The sequence below is a fragment of the Neodiprion lecontei genome, chromosome 6 (assembly GCF_021901455.1).
Source record: "Neodiprion lecontei isolate iyNeoLeco1 chromosome 6, iyNeoLeco1.1, whole genome shotgun sequence".
In the NCBI taxonomy this organism is placed as follows: domain Eukaryota; kingdom Metazoa; phylum Arthropoda; class Insecta; order Hymenoptera; family Diprionidae; genus Neodiprion; species Neodiprion lecontei.
In genome coordinates, this window is record NC_060265.1 from 22,166,518 (window position 1) to 22,188,627 (window position 22,110).

Sequence of the window (22,110 nt, forward strand, 5' to 3'; positions counted from 1 at the left end):
TTATATTTTCAATAATACATCACAAAAAGCCATGGAAATTTTCATAATTCAGGAATATGGGTGATGTTTTTTGCGTTATTATACTCAACATTATAATTTCTCTGTACCATATTTAAAATCTTTCTCTTTTTCACGTGTGCCAACTATTCCAGCTTCTAATATTATATTAATATTACTTTATTCATAGGTATTTTAAATATTCATTCTTTTTTAAGGAATTTCTTATTTCTACAAGAATTTTTCAGCATATCGAATTTTTCAGGTAGGTACATCACCATCATTATACCACTTTGATTCATGTTTAATACATACATACAATTTGACGAGGCTTTCCAAGAAATCTGCCCGTAAATTTTACACCTAAGATTCCTCACGTAGCAGAATTCGATCTTACTATTACTTATTAATCGTTTTAATTATTTTTTTTATTTTTCATTTTATAAAAAGGAACAAAACATCTGTTACAGTGTTCAAACATGAATCATCTATAACCAAAAATAGGAGTAAAAAGAAAAAATGAATAATATTATTGTATAAAGATAATCGTATAGCATATTTTTCTCTTATCTAAATCTTATTTACAGTCAGATCAGTAAATTCATAATTCACTTGAAAATAATTAGAATACTTGAAATAGCTTGCTGCAGATGCTGTTAAAACATTTGTATAACTTTTAGTGTAAGTATATGTCAAGTAAATAATCACTAATCAACACGGGGAAAAACAACAAAGATAATTGCAGATGCTTGAATGTTTTAAATTGCAACCGCGACTTTTGGCAATAGCTAGGCAATAGCTATTTAACAGTATCGCTACCCGTGATATCATATCATGTATAGGTGTAGGTTCCTATTATGCGGCGATAATAAATAATAATTTAATGTATACTATTCGTAGACTTTTACTTTCTAAAATTTATTAATTCTTGTTTTTTCCCTTTCATTTATTTGTATATTCTTTTTTAAATAGGCCATTGTGTTAATGCCTATCTACCTAATTCAACGAACATGTTGTAAGGTATTTCGAACCAGTTACAAGGTATATTCAACGTTAGTATGTAGGTGATCAGTTAATAATTGATAATGATCATTATTACGTCGCACACAGATTCACTAACCTGTGTCAACTATCAATAAAGTTTTAAAACATTAACGACAATTTAGAATATATTCATTCGCTACATATTTTCATCTAAAATCTGTTTATTACCATCAATAATATTACTATTATTATTCATTTTATATATATTCATTAGGAAAGAGTATTCATTTGTTTATTATTTAATCATTCATTTATATATTCCCTCATTCATTTGTTTCCTCATATTAATATTGTATCTTCTTTGTAACGGTAACGGTAATGGGTAATGGTGTTCTTCAGCGCTTGTCTAAAGTCTATTATTATTATTATTATCATTATTATTATTGTTATTATTAATTATACCCCCGTAACGACAATTCTGAACATTAAAATACTTGCGCCGTTCCGAGGAAAGAGGTATGTATCTAGATTTTCACACTACCATAATTCAAGTTATACGTAACGCTTATGAGAAGGAAATGAAACAAAGAAATATAATATGGTGGAACTACGTCCATTGGCTACTTTGTTAGACTGGAACAATCATCCCGAGATCGAAAGACAGTGAGGTCGACTACGACGTTCTTTTTGAATATATTCGAACACAGCATCAAATACTTGAAGTTTCTTAACAATTAAGTCTTACCGTTTCTGTTCACCAGGGCCTTAACTTCATAGGCCAATGTAAATCGAAGTGCTGGCATATTCAATACCTTACCATATCATCTACGTGTCTGTCAAATGTGTTTTTTTTTTTTGTTTTTTATATATCCAAGATCTTCATTATCTAATGTTAGGGTAATATTTCAATGAAAGCCAACCGTTTACACTTGGGCGTTGTGTCATTCTCCGGGATCATCCCACTTGGCTTCTTCCGCTATTCGATCGAAGCAGTCAGAAAGGAACGTATACTGTAAACAGATGCAAAACGAAGCACATGACGATATGCATATATAATTTACTCTTTTTCACTATACTCTAATTTTTATCAGTCGAAACTCACGTAAGGCGTGAAGACTTTCAACCAACGGGGTGGTCTATTGTCCGGTCTTGTGTACTGAAAACAAAATGCCATGCTTTCCTCGTCAACTTCCCACCGAGCTATAGAATTCCATTGAAACTCTACAACTTGCGATTCGAGGGTACCATCCTCCTTGCACGCGTGCAGTTTGAACGCGGCCGCACCTACAGCAGCCACCACATGTCCCTCTTTTCTCGAATCGCACGCACAATGCGGAAATACGACATCGCCATAGCCATTCAATTCTCGTGCCAATTTCAGGTACTGAAACAATATTAACAATGCCGAGATTTTTTAGAATAGCGTAATTTGTGTATTATTGTTGCGTGAAACGTATAAACAATCAGTGAATTTTGATAAAAAAAACAGTTCCTACCGTTGTTTCTCTCTTAAAATTTAAATCCACATACGAGATTAAGGTTCATAACGTTAATGTAACAATGCATTTTCTGAAAAATATCGTTATTTCGCTAATTTAGAACTGTCTGAAATTCAGTAAATCATAATGAAGGAGCACGTACAAACATGTAACAAATACAACTCCTTCGGAATATATCTCAAGTTGTAAGATAATGATTTTCTTTGCGTGTTCCGTTACGTTACCCTTACTAACTTCAACCTTCGACTCAGCTTTCAATCAAAACCTTACTTCGTGTTTCCTCGATGCATCTTGTAGAGCTTTCAACTGATACAATCTTTCGCCGGCACTAATATGCCCTCTGTTGACTTCGTCTACAGCCTGCCAAAATATCCAAGTCAATGACTGTTCACTCAGTGGTCTTGACAGTGTGAATAACCATCTTCTGATCGCCAAACAGGTCGCGCTAGCCGTCGAATAGTTTTGGATGTAGAGAGTGTGCGGATGCTCATGTGGTTGGAGTTTCCGTTCTAAAATTTTGTAATAAATAGTATAAAGTTCCTTCAATCATAACTTGGGCGAAGAGTTCTTATTTTCATTTATGAAAAGTAGATTTTCTGCTTAATTGTACTCTTGAAAAAGTAATAAAATAACTCGGGAGGGGCAAAAACAGACGAGCTTCATCAAAGAAATGATCCAAAACTAGAACAATCGGAAAAATTTGAGTTTAGTCACGTAATCCGGGCGGCTAGGAAAAAACTAACTGTCTCAGGTCTTAACAACTCAAAGTTTAGTTTGTTCCCTGAATATATCGTGATAAAAAATACTTGACGAACTCTGAAGGGTACTGACAATATGTCGATTTTTCCAATTTACATGAACTTTAACAACAAAGAAAACTATTAGTTAACTTCACAAGTTTGTCAAGTCGAACGTACGTATAGTTGAAATATCAACTGATAGTAAGTTAGTTAAGAAACAAGAAAGTAGTGATCTTCATTACCAAAACGTAACTCTTTATTAACTCTATAAAAGGTATGTTTTCAGGTACGAATCGAGTAAACGTGAAATAAATTTTCTTTACCGAAATTGTACTCGACTATTTCGAAGAGGTAGAAGTACTTTGCTGTGTCCGTATCAAGGCCAACCCTGCAGCATACGGCGTCGTAAACGTCCCTTGCGTTAGCTGCTTTTGCCACAGTCACTGTGACCACCTCTCGATCAGGCAAAAGTACCTTGAGATCAACTGCTGGACCCTGGTCACCGTCTTCTTCCAGGCGATCAGTCAGGAACTCTTGCACAGCGTCGCTTTCCGCGATAACGCGAACTGCGCACACTTTTTCCAAATACTGTTCTAGCCCACGGCGCCTGCCGTCTAATTGCTGCTCGCTCAACCTGCATTCAAAGTGCTTGATGAAAATTGATTCGATTCTAATTGACTTGTCTATTCAGATATGAGAAAGATGGAAGACAGTTGAGTTCACAAAGAGATCTGTTGTTTCAGCGTAGCGCATCATCATGGAATTTTTCATGTCTCATATCTGTGCTGATTTTTCTATCAATTTAAACACCTTTGAATGCTACAACAATAACAATAACATTAATCCGTCAAAGTTCAAGGTTTAACATTCTTGAACCGTTGAATTTCTGAAACTTTGATACTTTATAGACTTCGTTCAACCGTCGATAAAAATGATGCAAGCTCGCATACATATGTTGAAAAAGTATTGACGATCAGACGGAATAATTTTTCCACTACGTGAAATATGAGAATAACTTACTGAAAGGGCCATTTCCCAGGTAACTTCGGGAAATTGAATCCAATGAATTCCTTCTTGAGGGCCATGTGAAGAGCTGCGAATTCCCGGTACCGCCGTGAACACAGATGCCTGCCTGCCATGTGTACGTTGAAGACGACATATCGTTCGTGCTTGCGTTCTCGGACGTGATAATCCGGCACGCTAATCGGTAGGGATCGCTTTTCGCTGTAGTCGACAGACGCGTAGCTGAAAAATGGTAACGCAGGCGATTATCACGGTGTTTTACAGCGAAAGCCTACCTACTGCACAGTCAAAAATTGTTTTACTTTATAAACTTCGTCTACAATTTTGTGCCAGTCTTACGATAAAGGTGCCGAAAATTCTGAAGCATTCATCTTACGTTTACGATTCATTATATGTACACTGGGGTAATTTTTTTGCGGACTGTTAAAGAATAAATTACGGACTTGTCGAGAAAATTCAGAATATAACAAGGAAAATAAAGTATAGATCGATATACAATGTACATGGTAAATTTGATTAATTGGAGAAGGAAATTATAGGACGGGATGTAGTAATTCAGGGTGAGAAAATTCGAGGACTCACCTCAGGTCCTCGATCGGCTCCAACCTCTCAGCTTCCTGGGGCGTGACGGAGATAACTGTCAGGGTGAGTACATCACCTCCGGATTTTATCAGATCCACGACCTGCTTGTGCGTCGCTCCTTCGACGTTCACGTTATTTCTGTAACAAAGTAAACATGCCTCATTTAATTACGGCTGTCGTCTGTATCATACATATACACGAACAAGAATGGAATCTCGTGTAATGTGCTTACGTATTAAGGTGGCCGGAAAACTGGGACTTGAAAATATTTTCAATTTTTTTTCTAAACGAACATTTGCAACACCTCGATGTTACATACTTTTCATCAAAATGAAATGATCGGAAATGGATGAATCAAAAGCTAGTGGTATAAATGTTCATTGTCGGTTATATAAAATTGGACAGACTTTATACGTACATAGATTATTTTTCGGCAAATCGGTTTCATAAGTAAGTAAAAATAATATCATACAAGTAGTAAGTAAATCAATGGCAAATTGCAGACTCGGATGAAAAAGTATAAATTTTCAAACATGCGTGACAGAAATATTTATGCGACACATCAATAGAGAATTGAGCATCGCCTGATCCGAATTAAAGAGCTCGAAAATTCTGATCAATACGCAGGTCATACGTGAGTTAACGGTTATAAGAATTTTAATAAGGAGCGTACAGGATAAACGGCGAGAATGCAGATGGTCAATGTCATTGTAAGCGATATGCGTCTATATGTGTTGTGTTCAACTGCACCGACTCGACTGTAGATAAAATGGGTGGTTGACGTCGACAGTTGTTAGTGCACATGTGTACCTTATTTCTAAACTTCGCACGATATCGCTGTAAGGTGAGGTATAGGTATACGCAATATCATTTTTAACAATAATGTATATACACTGGCTGAATGCGATGATGAGATATGATAAAAGACTCTTGCGTCACGTTAGAATAAATGATTAGGTACATGCAGAGCGACTCATGATTTTCAATTTTACATTATATATTAGAATCATCGTGAGTTTCCAAATTGTAATGTCCTTGTTCGATAATATCTCAAAATGAAACTCATACGTAATCCGATAAAACGTCACGATTATACAGTATGGTCTGGTGATATTGACCAATTTTCAAATAAAAAGCTGTGTCAGTAGGATATATATACATATAATTATACTATGCATACAAAAATAAAACCGGATTCCCCGCGCGGCGATTAAAGTTATCTGAAGAACAGAAAAATACTCCTCGTTAGCAGATAAAGTAATAAAAGAAAAATTAAAATGTTAAAAAATAAATTTGATTAAAGGAAAAACAGTGTAAACTGTTAATATTTTTATATTCCGCCTCTCGTATTTTTATACAAAACAAATTTCTCGTTTTTTTTTATTATGTATATAAACTGGCGGCATAACGTTCCTACAGCGTGTTTAAACATGCGCGAATAAATTTTGTTAAACTATTAGACAAAGTTTATCGCGAACAAAATATTCCAAAATCCAGATGTGAACCGATCGGAAACGTATAACTGAACTTAATACCCAAAGTAGTGTTTCAGTTGTTGTGTGTATAAATCATCGTCAGTGATATAATATGGTACAAACGTTTGAATTCAAATTCGAGTTCAAAAAGTACCAAGAAAAAAAGGAAAAAAATAAATAAATAAATAATACAAGACTCACGTTACAGGAATGAATATAAACTCTGCCCTGCTACAAGAAAGGGAGTGGGAAAATTTCCGATCGATAGACGCGTCACTAACATGCACGTTACATGCTATGATATACTTACTCGTTCCCAGATATAACGTCAAGTTGAAAATTTCCATTGACGTGAGTATCCAATTGCCTCAATCGCCGTTTGCTTTTCGCCCAGTCGTACTGAACCGCAGTCACGTGACAAGACAGCATGTCTTACTTTTAATAGATTTGATCTTTTCCCTACCTCTAATCACCACGCGGAATGTCGATCGACGAAATATGCTGTTGTATCGATATTGATGTTCGCATAGATATAACAATCGATTGGAAGGGATCACTCTGGCACAGAGTCTCACGACGTACTCTTCGAATACGCGTAACGTCGACCGACCGCAGAGACTCCGAATTGATAGGCGATAACCACGACGACGGGTGGGATTAGCGCAACACACAATTCCATCCACAATTAGAATAACTCCATACAAAGATGTTCGAGCGCTTCGTATAACGAGAAATACGAATTTATCGAGTGGTCGTCATCTCTTCGAGCCCCTCTCGATTTCGTATAATCTACACTGCGAAGTTTATGCGTGTAATGTCACATATACGTTGGAGGTGTCTGAAGAAAGATAAACTACCGCGCTTGCGATATCTAGTTCGAGAAAAAATACACCCACGACTCGTGCAGTACGTGTTTGCGTTGTGTGTACTTGATGAACTTTACAAAAGGCTAACGAAAAAGAAGAAGAAAAAACAAAATACCTTATAAGAAACGAAAAAAAAATTAACGCTACAGCAGATATAATATTATCTCTGTATTATAAAGTGCAAATATTGCATCATGCAACACGAATTCCATCAAGTTGGCTGATGAAAAAATGTCGACTGAGATTATAAAAAATTGCATAAAAAATAAATATCTTTATATATATATATATCTGTTCAAAAATGGAATCGTAAAGACACTTTCGAGTACATATTACGAATAACGATAAATTTTCTCAATAGACAATACATTGCAGTGTCGTGAAAAAAAAAAAAAAAAATCACAAAATAAGTGACATTTACCAACTCTACGAGATTGCAAAATTAGCATAAATCTTCAAGCATCCGAACGAGGTCTGCATCGGTGAAAAGTAGGACCGCGGGTACGATATAAAAACACATACATATCACGCAATTGAATGTTCGTCCTCGACGCGAGATAATTAATTCACAAAAAGATCCTTCTACACCGTGACAAAGGACCAAGATAATTGCGAATGGAATAAGACGTATAGAAAAAAAAAAAAAGAAAAGAAACAAAATGAACCAAACTTCTCAGTGAAGAGTATCAAGATATATTTTTCCCTGCACGAGCGTGGGAGTAAAAACTTTTTCTAATGTAGTATAACATAATTCACAGTATAGTTTTCCATGCACACTTTCAATATTGCAAGTTTGCGTTGCAGTGTATCGCAAAAGTTTCCACGTAGAGATAACACTTTTTGTCGGAAAAATACGAATTACAGTATAAAGAATAGCGAAACGTCGAAAAGTCTGCGGGGGAAAAGTATAACTTTTTGAATATACAAAAGTTTGAAAAGTGAGACGACGGGAATCTGGCCACAAGCAGAATTAGTTTCCTACAGCAAAACGGACACTCTCTTCGGTCGTTCGTTGTATACGCGGTGAGGTTGTGTTTCCTCAAACATCGCAGATTGAAATGAAAGGGTATGACGCCGGTTTCGAAGGTCTCGACGATCGACCGCGTTGAATTCCAAGAGTGAAAGTTTATACTCTCCGATTGGTCAACGAGGGGAGCACGGTTCGAAATAAGAGTAAATAAATAAAAAAAAAATAAATAAAGGAAAAAGAAAAAAGGCGTCGACGATCTACGCGTGTCGTAGAGGCTGAGCCTTCAGCTTATACACGACAAGCTGGAAATGCCAATGCAGAACAACGGTTGGAAAGACAAAGCGGATTTTTTCGCTGATTAAATAAGATAATCGATAGCCAAGATAATAATTTTTCACTCAAGCCATTAAAGGACAAAATAATAAAAAAAATTTTTAAAAACGGCAGGTCAAGGACAGTATTAAGTTGGCATTTTCAAACAGGATTTCAACGTTAATTAATCGTTGCCAGAAGAGTTCATTTACCATTTTCAAAGATCATCCCAGTTTCGGACATTCCATCCCTTGGTGGTCAAATCTAGACTGTTATGATGAAAATGTTTCAAGTTACCTGCGCAAAGGGTGGAATGTCCGATACGGGGATGATTTTGGATGATGAAGACCAAACTTTTTCGCTGCAGCGATTAAATTAGCGAATTATTTCTACAGCCACGAAACGTCGATAAAATCTGTCATGTATTTTAGTACTTGCAATTGGCATTGCTTGGAGCTTAACGAATCTCTGCAGCGTATGATCGCAATTGTCGAGGGACTCCGAGACGCCCGAATCGCCGCCGCAAGGCATAATTTTCTCTCATCATCAAAGAACGCTTTGTCCGCAGGAAAAGATCTGTCGCTTCCGGGTGACGGAGGAAGCCTTTCCTTATTTGTAAGTATATAGGGCGATAAAAATGAGATTGTGATAAGAAAAATGAGGCCAACAAGTAAGATTTGTGTGTATACATATATGTGTAACAAAAGACAAGGAAAAGTCATTTCATGCACGTTCGTAATTTCTCTACTTGTACAGGAATTAGTTCTACGGGAGGGAAATTGAGTTTACGAAAAGAAAGAAAAAAATATGTGTGTGGTGTATTCCAAGGTTTATTGCTTCGAATGTGCTTTTCGCGAAATCCACTCGTTATCTATTTTTCGACGGATGAATGAAGTGGAGTATAACAGAAAAAAAGGCCTTAGATTATTAACAAAGGATTTAATAAAAAAAACGTGAAAATAAAAGGAACTAATTTATATAAATCAGCTGACAAACGTTTGAAAATAAATATGACGACGTCAGATTTTTAGATACACAGTTACAGGTAAGTATATATCACACACTTTCGTTTCGGTTACGTAGAATTACCTGTGACAGAATAATCTTACTCATATCTCAAATTCTTGTCAGACGTAGGTATACACTGATCGTCATAAAGCTAACTCAGAGCTTATCTCGACATCATTCATCGTCACACGAATCAACGCAATCCAAAAACACGTATTGGATAGTGTGATCGCTAGATTTCCGATAGTATTGATTTATAGTTCCATCTTACGAAATAATCAATTTATATACGCAACATTGACCCAAAGACCTCCATTCGTGTTTTTGTTTTTCTTATCTTTATAGCACAGTTTTCGAGACATCAATCAATTGCAACAGCCTCGAGTGACGACTCACACGTAAAAATAAATAATTTCATTCCGACTTAGCAGCTGTAGTTATAAATTTTCAGGTGAAACTAACCTCGTTGTTCTTTGTTTCTTATTAGAAATCACCTTGAATTTTAATTCCAGATGCAAATTCAATCTCATTCGTATTAAATACCAACAGTCAAACAGTTGAATACCAAATAAGAATAAAGTAAGTATAAGCATTGAAATTTTTCTAAAATTATATATTGAATCTACAAAACTACCTTTCTGATTATAAAAACCTTTTGGGAATTGAATCGCATGTACTGTTAAAATTCATTTATTTTATCAAGTACTCTGATCCTTGCAGTTTAAAAATTTTTTTGACGTTTCCTGGACGCGTGCAGTTTTATTTTTATTATTATTTTTTTTTTCTTTTTGGCAAACGTAGTTCAAAAATCCTCCATCTTTTACCGCAGTAATTTTTCAGTTTTCGGGACCGACTTGCACACTTCGCTCGGCCGACTCTTCGCTGTACAAACTCAGGTGAAACCTTTCGAGTGATTGTAAGCCGGTAAAAGCACGCTGGCGGCGTAGCGGTGCTAACGATAAGAACCAACCCCGGCTCTTTTGTTTTTATTCTTTTCTGCACGGCCATCCGGGGGGGTCTCATTAGTATCAAGTTTCAGGTTTCGCTCCGTCTGTCGCCGAGATTCGTTGTCTAACTGTATAGTATTCGATGCAGTATTTTGCACCATAATCTTGCGTCTAAATGATATTCAACAACTATCCTCGCAACAAGTTCTCTGCAAAATTACATTCACCCATCTCCTTTTATACATATGTTTTACATGTGTATTATGTATTGTACATAGAACAAGGTGATTTACAGCCATTCGGAGCTAATTATCCACCCGCATACGAAGAAGCCTTCCAGCTCTTTTCAGGAAATAATTACGCGGTGAAAAGAGGGATATCTGTGTTAACGATCAGCGAACGTCGGGGGATGAAAATTTGCCGAGTTTGCTGCGTTCAAGACGACGCCTTTGGTATTTTATAGACGAAGGAGGAAGGAGACAAAGATGCCGGAGGACGGCTGGTCATTGTATGTATAATACACGCGTGCGTGTTACACAAGGAGAGAATATTGAGAAAATGACGCAAGAGTTCTCTGATCTCTCTGCTCTGTCAGTAATCGAATATACCGAGGAGGTCCGATTATTTTATATTTTTCTTTTTTATTTATACAAATAACGACTAACCGGTTTCTCGTTGTAATCGTACAGTAACATGCGATTATTACAGAATTCGATGTTAAGTCAGATTTCTACTTTTTGGCATTATATGCCAATTTTATTACACAATATAGTTAGACAGCGGAGTTTCATTTATCAGCGCCACACGGCGGTAAATTATTGAACGATCAAAAATATCTATATATCTATATATTATATAGGATAGCGTTCTACAAACTCTGTTATATCTATGCTTACATGCTATTCTACATATCTTACCAGCCGCAGCGTCATAATTTGAACCAAGGAACCAAGGGATATATTGTTGTGACGTAAACCGCATTTGTGAGGTACTTTTTTTTCTATGCACGATTCGAACGTCGTTCCATCTTCGGAATTCGCACTTGAAATTGCAGATTATTCACATACTAGAATCCATGCGTATAATTCGATATACATATAATGCCGCATCACTAAACACATTATTGAGCAGCGGTTAAATTTGACCGGTGTGTAAACCAAAAGTGAAGATCAACGATTTTCAGGTGCGAGAAATATTGTCAAAAAAAGCCGTTCAAACTTTCCTATGATCGTGTAATTCGTATTCTATTTCAAAGAATTTTACACAATCTTCGATATTCGATGATAAAGCTACATTTTATTTTTTTACCGGAAATTATAGACACCACAAGGTCGAAACGTCCGGTTGGTGGTTTTATAGTTTCTTACATGATAACTCTGTGTTTACATTAGATTCAACTTGTAGTACAATTCAATTGCCTCACGGATGTCTAGACCTTTTTCCACATTATATTATTACAATTAACAACCTATTGGGAGAGAAACTCAATAGGAAAAAGTTACGTATGCAGAGACGGAGTTCTTTGAAAAAATTTTATATGCAGCTCGTGTATATGATTCATAATTGTAGACAATTGAATTATATTTGATATGAATGAGAGATTGACGGTTTAACATTTCGATACTACACAGAGAATAATTCTTAAATAATAACGCGAGATTTTAGTACGTTAATTTATACGCCTTTCACTTATTTATACGATTACTTAGGTAATCGCGCACACGGTGCTTTCTCAGTTTCTGCACAATACGTGAGATTATATATGCTTCACCTTTTATAGAAAGACACCGATACAACATCGTGCCAAAGGCGTAAACAACAGGTACAGATACGTGTGTATACACGCGAACAATTTCTAAATAAAGTATAATTGGCACAGTTATAGAAGCTCCGTCTTTCTTATTCATGACGTAACTGTAATTGTCCAAGTTTAAAGGCTCGCGGTATAATGCTCTGTATAATAAACGTGGCTTGTGTAGCCGGCGTTCCGATCAATGGCGCGATTATTTCCATTCAAAAAATCGTATAGTAATAGACGTATTCGCATCTATACTTACACCCGTATTATACGTATAGTACGTTGGCTGCATGGTTATTTCGATGAAATTCGACCGACTGAAAAACCGAAGTTCGTGACCATCCCCGAGGCTCTAATTATCTCTATGGCTTTGGACTATAGTCGCGGTTCGTTCTGCGGCAGCTGTGCAGGGTTAAATTACCCCAGAAAGTCGGAAAGCGTGCGGTAATCGATGAACACCCACGCGTCATTTCGTCATTATATAGGATACACCCACGTAGATGTCAGGCACTCGGAAAAAATTTCATCGAATCAAACAAATTCTTTATTTATATTTACTAAGCATGTATATACGGTCAATGAAATATTTATAATCGCATTAGAGCTGTTGTTTACTACGGTCGAGAAAAAAGACATTCGACCGTAAAGGTTTGGTTAAGTATGTATTGAATTTTTTTTTACAAGCAAATTATTATAAATATAAAATTCAATCGATCAAATCAAATAATCTATCATTATTTTTTTCATCTTAATCTTATTTTTGTAACATGAAACCCATCGTAACAATTAATTTCTTGAAATCTCGAGTATTTCAGCGATATCTATAAAATCGATCGAAGCCTCTACATCGGTACGTACCTACGCAGAACCGCGTCACGTACTCATTCACGTGCGTACTACGGCTTATACATATGTACGAAACTAGAATATACCATAGAAGGTTAATCGAGAAACGTCAGGCGAGGATATCGGGTTATACATATATGCCTTGCAGGTACTGCACGTTACATACGCGAGTCACGGTCACAGGGAAAGTTCTTTCCCCTGTGTTATCAAACGGAAATTGAAACTACGCAAACACACGTCGATTGCTCAAGGGAAGGCTTCCGATTTAGCCAGCCTAAAATTAAAGGGGACGAAGCTCGTTAATTCTCTCTACACGAACGTGGAATCTAAAATTGCTGTTACACACGCTCGAAATACGGTAAATTATACGTACACCATCGTCATCGTTATCTACAATGGACTGACAGATCCTCGTCTGGAACAAAGCGCGGAAATAAAATTTTCCGCTCAGAGTTTAAGAAAGATTTTTTTTTCGTTCATATCTACGTCAGAAGTGCGACATATCTGCGGTCGATGCATCATCCGCGAGGTGGAAATGACGCAAACTTCAATTGGCACATCGTCTGCAAACTGCAGTTCGGTTTGCATTAAAAATAGTATAATGAATGCGCAGTTGATTATCGCCAATACAATGATAATTAATCATCGAGAAGTGGATGATGATCGATTCGATTCGATTCAAATAATTTATATTAATATTCTTTTTACTTTAGGTATGCATCACACATTACGCATATATGTATAGTACATACACGTTATTCACTAATCAATTGGTTGTTGGAAGTGAAAAAATGTTAACTGACGTTAAAGTGTTGAAAAAAAAAATGTTCGCACGTTAAACAGCGTTGCGGAAGCCGGAAAAGATTGCGGTGACGTTGAACGTTGCAAAATTCAATTCAGGGATAATTACAAATAAGGGAGCGGTAGCGAATCGATAATTAACCAGTCGATATTTATTATTCGGGTTATTTTCATCGAGATCAATATAACCATCTCCACGGTATAGATATAATTATGCGCCTATGGATACGCCTACGGTTAGAAATATATCTCGCGTACCGCATTTAAGTGACATGCATGTTGGCGATGAAACTGAGTTTTTGCAGTGTTACGAAACAACACGGTGTGTGTAATAACGGTCGGACGTCTGATTGCAAACTCGGTATTATACGTATGCGTGTATATGCGTATGTACTTCCGGTATGAGTGAAATAGAGCTAGTCTTACTGACAATGAGTTTCGGGTGTTAGAAATATTTAGAGTGCAAGGTGAAAAGCGCGTGACGTGCCTCGAACAAACTTTGGACCTTTGTAATTTTTTCACCAATATACGCCGCAAAATATATTATTATATTTCTGGATGTGTATATGAGGCATTCCACACCAAACCGCCCTAAGTGTGACCCTCGCTATCGGCAATTTTTTATTACTTTTAAGCATGGCGTACAGTGTGTGAAAATCAAATCCGTGATCAAAAAAATCTAAAACTCAATGAAAATAAACAAAATCGCCGATGGTGAGGATCAGACGTGGATCGGTTTGGGATGGAATGCCTCGCATGTAACGCAAAAAAGCTTTTCCGTACATGTTATGACATACTAAATCTGAAACCTTTTAAGACGGCAATGGGAGCGCAAATTACAAGGTAATAATATACACGTGCAGAGTTTGCGTTTGAAAGAAAGTGTTTCGTGCAGGCGTATAATATTGTAACTACACGTTGTATGTATATGCGAATAAAATACAGCCACGCAGCGGACTTTGCGATTTTATAACACGTCATATATGCGATGTAACCCAATCAATCTACACTGCCGCCTCGTCACCTCTTCACCAGAAATAAAAATGCAAATTTAGACGCTGACGAAGCGTGGCGGTGAGCGATTATGAGAAATCGTGTGACAAACGCAATATTTATCTGCGATTTTTATCACTAATTACAACATCCGAACAATTCTGACTCGTTAAAATTTCTGATTCAGAATATCCGTCCAAAATATTCGCGGATGAATTTGTCCTCAGCAGCAGAGCCCAAAAAATTTCTCTTACAGTGTCAACTGTTAAACAAATCTGAACAGGTGAATCAGTGGCGTTATTTAATTTGGCGCTTATCTCGTTACTCGTAATAAAGATTAAACGATGTATCATTCGGTCAACACGCTCAACCTTATTCCAACCGTGAAGTTCGCACTGTCATACGATTTATATTTTTAATACGAACACCGGTTACCGCAATTGCGCGATCAAGTTAAAACAGAATTTCACACGTCAATCTTTTTTAATGCGAGGTTGCGATTCTTTCTTTCTTTTTTCTTTTTTTTTTTGAACTTCCCCTTTCCGTTTTCCCGTGATTGTGTGCAGATCTTCTTCTAATATATAATATACAATTATACGGAGGATTAAGTTGATAGAAAAATTTTTCACCCTTCGATGCATGCAGACGCCACGATTATGTAAAACCTTGTATGTTTTCACCCCAGTTTCTTAATTAAAAAAATAACATCGATACGTCGTTACATGCGAATACCTTATCAAATTTTCAGTCGTAAATTCATCAACCCACGTTAATAAGAGTTTGAAAAATTCTATATTTCTTTATGCATATTTAAAATAAAAGAGCGGTAAAATGGAAGAATAAAAACAACACGTGTCGTCGGAATTACCGGGTGAGCCTTGAACGCGTTCGTTCTTCGCCCTTAACTCAGGCTGAAGTTTGCAACTTTATTTTAATTACGTATCTATGGAAAAATCCGTTATTCAGTAACTTTAGGATAACTTGAAATTAAGTAAACTGTTAATACAGCATATCAACAAACTCAGATTTAGTAAATTCAACATTTTCAAGTATTCTAAAGATGCAAAATAGTAATTTTTATTTCAACGTTTCGATACGTTGACGTTACCAACTTCAGCCTCGTTCCCTTAAAATCAGCACAGCTATGGCCTTGTTCTCCGCACCCGTTCAATGAAATCGTTTATCAAAGGTTTTATCGAAACGCGGGGAGTCGTTGTCAAAAGTACATAGGCACACACATCCACGGACGTTATATATATGCACACCGAATTACATGTATATAAACGCTGCGTAATTACTGCTGCAGCCCCTGTCAAACACGCGTATACATCAATTCATCCTTCAGACGGGCTTATGAATTATTTTTATTATTAATAATAGTAACAATAATGACGATAGCTTGTGAGAAATTTTCAAGAATTTCATCAAGCATATACTTAAACGCCTTATTATTGTTTGCTCCTTCTCCGTTCGTGTACATCGTTTTTAGTTTTTTAATTTTTTTTACATCTATCTGTTAAATATGTTTTTTTTTACCTTCTTCAATACAAAACATTAAAGAAAAAAGTCTACATTCTTTGACCTCGCTGTCGCGCATACACCCGTTTTATCTCAAGAGCCGATGGAATGCGGAACTGCAATGTCACGATAAAGTACAAGGCACGTTCGGTATGTTTCTTTTCACCACGTCATCGCCTCGTGTCGTTGTTAAACATATACATGTAGAATACAATTACGGAGAAATATTTCAAAATCGGAATTCCCCAACGTAGATACCTAAAGAAATTGTAATCTCATTTCGATCGAACGATATCTCGCATTGCTGTATGCGGTAAATTATAATATGTGATATACAGTTAATTGAATTGCTTGTGTTGACGAATTCGTAGAAATCAGCTGTATTTTATCAGAATGAAATGAGGAAGACTGTGCACAATTGATTCGAATCGAATTATTTTGTTTGTCTTAGGATAGTTTATCTTAAGTGTTTCGAGTGAATTAATGCTTTTCCTGGAGTACTACTTTTAGATTAGATAGCAGTCACGTTCAGTTGCATATTATAAAAAACAAAATGCCAGAAGAAAGACAGCTGAGAAAATAAAAACGCTTCGTTATCACGTCTTACAATATCTAGACGCAGCTATATTATTATACGATATATACCGCGCTGCAAGGGAACATGATTATTTGATAATTGAAGCAAAACAATTGTAAGTATCCGTTGATAACGGTGGTAAGTGACACAAAAATGGAAAATGCAAAAAGACGTGATTATATTTGGACATGTATTGACGGCACGAGTCGTTGAAAATCTTTATAAATACCTTTGAGTGCTGAATTTCAATTTCACTCTGGCGAAACTTGACTACGTGAAATCGCAGCAATAAACTTTACACAAGACGATTAAAGTTTGGAATAAATCCAACGGACGAAAATGTGCGTGCATGATAAAAAATTAAACGAAAAGAAAGTACTTCGATGAAAATTGAAGAATATTTTGTTTTCAATTTCACCAAGACGCCGTTTTTCTCTTGAGGGAAATAAGGATATTGGATGAGTTTAAAATGTCTGGAACTAAGTTACCGAAAAACCGTATTTCCAAGGTGACGTCGCACCTCTTTGAAGTGAAAACATGAACCGCGACCAGCGAATTCCGCATCGCGAAGTTTCGCAGCGTCCGCACGTGTGCGTTATAATACCTATATTCCCATAAAAATTGTGTCACATGCAATTTGGTCGACCAAGGTTTAATGTAAGTACGCCGCATCGCAAGAATCGACCCCGTACCTACCTTCTGCATACGTACATTATATGATCCGTGCCCTGACTGCAGCACTTATGATTGACAACGTGATTGCGGCATGACCTGAATATCAATTTGCAGATTAAAGGTTCGTGGTCCGGTTACAGCTATTACCGCGTTCCATATGCAATTCAACCATTTGTACTTTTCATCTTTCCAATAACAGGTAAATATAATACGGTAACGTTACGTGGGTATCGTATTTAGCCGCGATTTGCGACATAGTTGAAAAATGACTAAACAACCATGAGTTCAAAGTTACACAGAAAGCTTGACGTGAAATCAAAACAACTGAAATAAAATCGACATATTGCGATTTTGGAAAAAGGTTGCGGTCAACCAGTTTCCAGTTGGTAAAAAAAATTATTGGTTTCTTTCGCTTTATTCACGGTTTCGATACCGAATTTCAGACAAGCCTCAAGTTGGTAACGAAACATCCATGGAGTAAATAGTTGCACAATTTTAGAACGGCTTTCAAGGAGTTGGCATTTTAAAATATGAACATATTTCCTTTGTTAAAATTTACTAGCTGAATTTCAGACAATCCTAAGGACGAAAACTAACGATTTTGCTAAACATGTCTCGTTAAAGTAAAGTCACTAACTTCAACCTCGTAATTTCAAGCAATCTTAAAGAGTCGCGAAAACAGTCATGATTCTTCCCTAAAAACGAATCGTTGACCAACAATCAACGTTGCAAACTTAGACCCAGTGTAGCACAATTGGAGTAAGACGGTTGGCGAAACGGATTTAAATTCCAGATTAAAACGGTCCCAAGATGCCCCTGGCTATCTATCTTTGTCTGGTGCGCTGTCGGATCGTCCAAAGACCGAATGCCATGTGTATCTGCCTGTGCGGATACTCGCACATGACCACCACGTTTTCCCTCCTCCTCGGTATATACGTACATATTATTGGAGGAAGAATCGTTGTCCGCGCTCGGTTCGTTCATTGTCTACGACTATTACAGTGTACGTTAGATCGGATTGTTTGGCTCCTCGAGACTCGCGGTTAAACGATCGTTCGCAAGGTCATGGACCTCTGCACCAAGAAGCAGCATCCACGAGGATCGACGGTCACTCGGGGTCCGTCGACCGGTTTCTCGACGATGTGTAATTCCCGCTGCATTGCGCTCTTTCATTCCTTCCTTCCTTCCTTCCTTCTCGCGAAGCATAGCCGGTACTTATCGTTGGAGTAATTCGAGAAACGCGTTCTCCAAAGTGTATGGACGAATTTACAGCGCCGTCGGCGCGGGGAAAAAGGTAGAAAAGAGGCGAATGAATTACTCCAGGAGTAACAACGATGATTAGATACGAGGTACACGATGCAAAGATCGAATGATCTATACTTTATACACGTACAGAGTATACCCAACAGATTTCTTTACACACACGCGCGACTTCTATCGGCGATGAAAGAGAAGAGAGTGTATAACTGTAGATGCAAAGGAATGAGGCTGACCGCTGATTGCTCCCAGTGAATCTCTGCAACGGTCGATTATATTACAAACGAACACGGGCAGCAGCACAGATCTACCTAAATGTAAATGTATGTTCATTTACATACCTAAACGTATAAATTTATACATATATGTAATAATTGATTTCGTTTAAACTTATTTTTCACATACGAATTTATCTGTTTATACCGCGTGTATGGACATACGTACGTATGTAGATATGTACCTACAACGGCCGACGATGATGCAGGAGGAGGCAGAAAAGCGACGTATATGCGAAAACAGATTACGCAAATCTGCCGCCTATTATTTCCGTGGGGGCGGATTCGGATCGCGATGATCGACATTCTTTGGACTATTATTAGATAATTACCGCAATAACATCGAGTTACATATAATTTAGTACTGTATGCTGTATGCATTCGTGATTATCGAATAAGTTCGATAGGAACACAAGTCAGCAAAAAAAATAATATTTTTTTTATTGAGATTATATTCAAATAAATAAATTTTTATTCTATGCCTCAGATAATAACCGAAATCTTTATTTATTACTTATAAAGTTTGATTTTGTCTTTTTTATGTTGGTAAATAAGTCTTGGAAGTTTTTGGTCGATAGCTATGACCTAAAACTTTTTGTTGACCCGTGATTAATTATTATTTTTGAAGTGATTTCAGTGCGAAACTGAAATTTGTTTAATTGTTATTTATAATCGATGTTTGAGAAAATATATAATGTTTCTTAAAATCGGAAATATCGTTCTGGTTTCTACACAGGCAAACATTATCTGATAAAATGACTTTTTCTTTTATTAGTTACGTGGAAGAAATGAAAACTTGACATCTACAAAGAACCGAGACCCAAAATTCGTGTTTACCGGTGTAATCAATCAATCGATATGGGAAAGTGTGTGTATGCAATGCGTGTGACCGCAGCCATGGTTTGTACAATACATGTACAGCTCGTAAAAACCATCTGTAGAGATAAATCGATACGTACTTTTATACATTATAGTATACAGATATATATTGTATTATATTATGAATACCATACTATAATACTATACATATTTATATACATATACACATAAAAACATCTGTCAACAATTAACCCAGGTGACGTAAGCGAGCGGTCAACGTCTCTGAGTTCCCGGAAAATTATTCCTATGAGAATAAAAGTAGAGGAGAGAGTAAATTGTCGTCATCGTAGATCAACGGAGAAAAAAGGGGACGAAGAATATTGTTTGTTTGTCAGATACGTACGCGTTTTTATTATTATAACGGAACGCTAATGAATGCAAGTGATGACCCCGTACAAACTGTGCAACGTACCTACTCTGGGATACGACGTGAATGAATTGCCGCGAGTAAAGCTGAACGACGTGAAATAATTGTCGTTAGGTAACGTGTATTATACACACCTATACGTTACTCTCGCTCTTCGTGTCTGTCACGCATTGCTTGCTGCTGCACACGATAGTAGATACATTTACGTTTATTTACGAATCTGCATACCGACCTAGGCATTGAGTGTATGAAAATAAATCCGTAATTTGATTTGAGAGGAGAACACTGTACTCTGGATGCTGTGGTTAACTGCATATATTAGGTCGGAGGTCCAATGGGATGATGATTTCACAGGTGAATAATAGCTTATAGGAATTGTGTGAACCCGAGAGGGAGATGGAGAGAACGGTAAATATTACTCGTTTCATTGAACCTGGTGCTGGTGCTGTCTGTCTATGTCTGTCTGCCCGCAGGAGGAGGAAATGTGGAAATACCTATGAGGTTGTTTAGCAACTGACGTAAGACAGTGGGTGCGAAGTTTAATTACAAAGTCGTTACACATTCCGTATATTTTGATAGAAATCATTCGAGAAAGTCTACCTGTGCAACACGCACGTACGAATTATAACGCGGTGCGGTACAGCCTCGGTTTACTTTACTCGGCGAGCTAAACATCATTTTACGCCGGTTGAACGATCAGATCCGTTTAGCAAGTTGAAATAATATAAGAAGAAAGGAATGAGACAGGTAGAAAAGGGGCTTCAGGTGAACCGAGAAACGGTGAAAGATAATATTATAAGAATTCAACGAGACGAGGAAACGAAGCTTTCGTTCATCTCATCGGTTAAAAGTTTCGAGATCCCTTATTTTAACGAAACTCATCGAGTCGAACGGATATCGTTGCACGCTGTGCTTATATACATATGTTATCTTCGCTCTCCTCGCAGCCGAGGGGGACAGTCTTCTTTTATAACTAATGCCCACCTATACCAAGGCCGTAAAATCAGTGTATCTATATGTATACGGTGCAACGATTAACAAGGATTGAAAGAATGCGTGGTTACAATAACATCGCGGACAACGACGAATGAATTTCATTACAACTATGCCGCGCTTCGCCTTCAAGAGCGAATGAATAATTTTCGAGCAGAGGTTTACAATCGTTACTAAAGGCTCCCTTAGCCTTGAAAGGTCGAACTTAGCTGTGGAATCAAATCGGCGTCCCGTTCTAAATGAAAACAACAGACGGTGCTTGTCGGCTTTCGATGCGAGCCGAGTAACAACGATAAGCGGTCAAAGGGACTCAGTTTTAATTTACTCACACTTCGAGGATCCTGTCACCCTTGCGTACTCCGGCCTTCTCGGCGGCTCCTTGGGGTAGCACGGCGCTGACATGTTGCAGCGGTGCGTAAAGCTCCCCGTTGATGCTCCTCAGCTGTCCACCTTCGCTGACTTGACCGCGCACGTTGAAACCGAACCCGGTTTCCGTTTTGTATATCGTAACGCACCGCGGCCCCTGCGCGGAGGGATTCACCGAGGGACTCGGGTGCTGCGGCACCCGCCCGTTGTTCATCATCGTCACTGTTGTGTTCATTCCGTCATCCCTCGTAGACGGACGCTGCACCTCCGACTCGCAGTCCGCCATCTTACAATCTGCCCACCCATTGATATTTCCCCTTGGCTAAACCTGGATCGCGCATGCGCGATTCGACGCCGAAGCG

At 37.4% G+C, this 22,110-nt stretch overlaps 1 protein-coding gene across 2 annotated transcripts; it reads right to left on the bottom strand.

Moving 5' to 3' along the window:
• Positions 1-1,800: 1,800 nt before the first annotated feature.
• LOC107218680 (sorting nexin-27) lies at positions 1,801-22,044 on the bottom strand. 2 transcript variants are annotated; one of them, XM_015656630.2, is made up of 7 exons: positions 21,712-22,044; positions 4,826-4,963; positions 4,241-4,465; positions 3,544-3,854; positions 2,751-2,989; positions 2,084-2,365; positions 1,801-1,991 (listed from the first exon to the last, which is right to left on the bottom strand). In XM_015656630.2, exons 1-7 carry the CDS (start codon positions 22,032-22,034, stop codon positions 1,923-1,925), a joined length of 1,587 nt encoding a protein of 528 aa, XP_015512116.1. In that variant the 5' UTR covers positions 22,035-22,044; the 3' UTR covers positions 1,801-1,922. The 2 variants fall into 2 exon arrangements, with proteins under 2 accessions (XP_015512116.1, XP_015512117.1); XM_015656631.2 differs by lacking the exon at positions 21,712-22,044 and adding an exon at positions 6,611-6,757.
• Positions 22,045-22,110: the final 66 nt, after the last annotated feature.

Bases quoted from the DNA above. Each gene is read 5' to 3' on its own strand.
- LOC107218680 (XM_015656630.2), bottom strand. From the start codon at position 22,034: ATGGCGGACTGCGAGTCGGAGGTGCAGCGTCCGTCTACGAGGGATGAC. The intron at 4,964-21,711 runs GTGAGTAAATTA...ACTTTGTTACAG, and splicing joins GGTGACAGGATCCTCGAAGT to AAATAACGTGAACGTCGAAG. The intron at 3,855-4,240 runs GTAAGTTATTCT...CTTTGAATGCAG, and splicing joins CCTGGGAAATGGCCCTTTCA to GTTGAGCGAGCAGCAATTAG.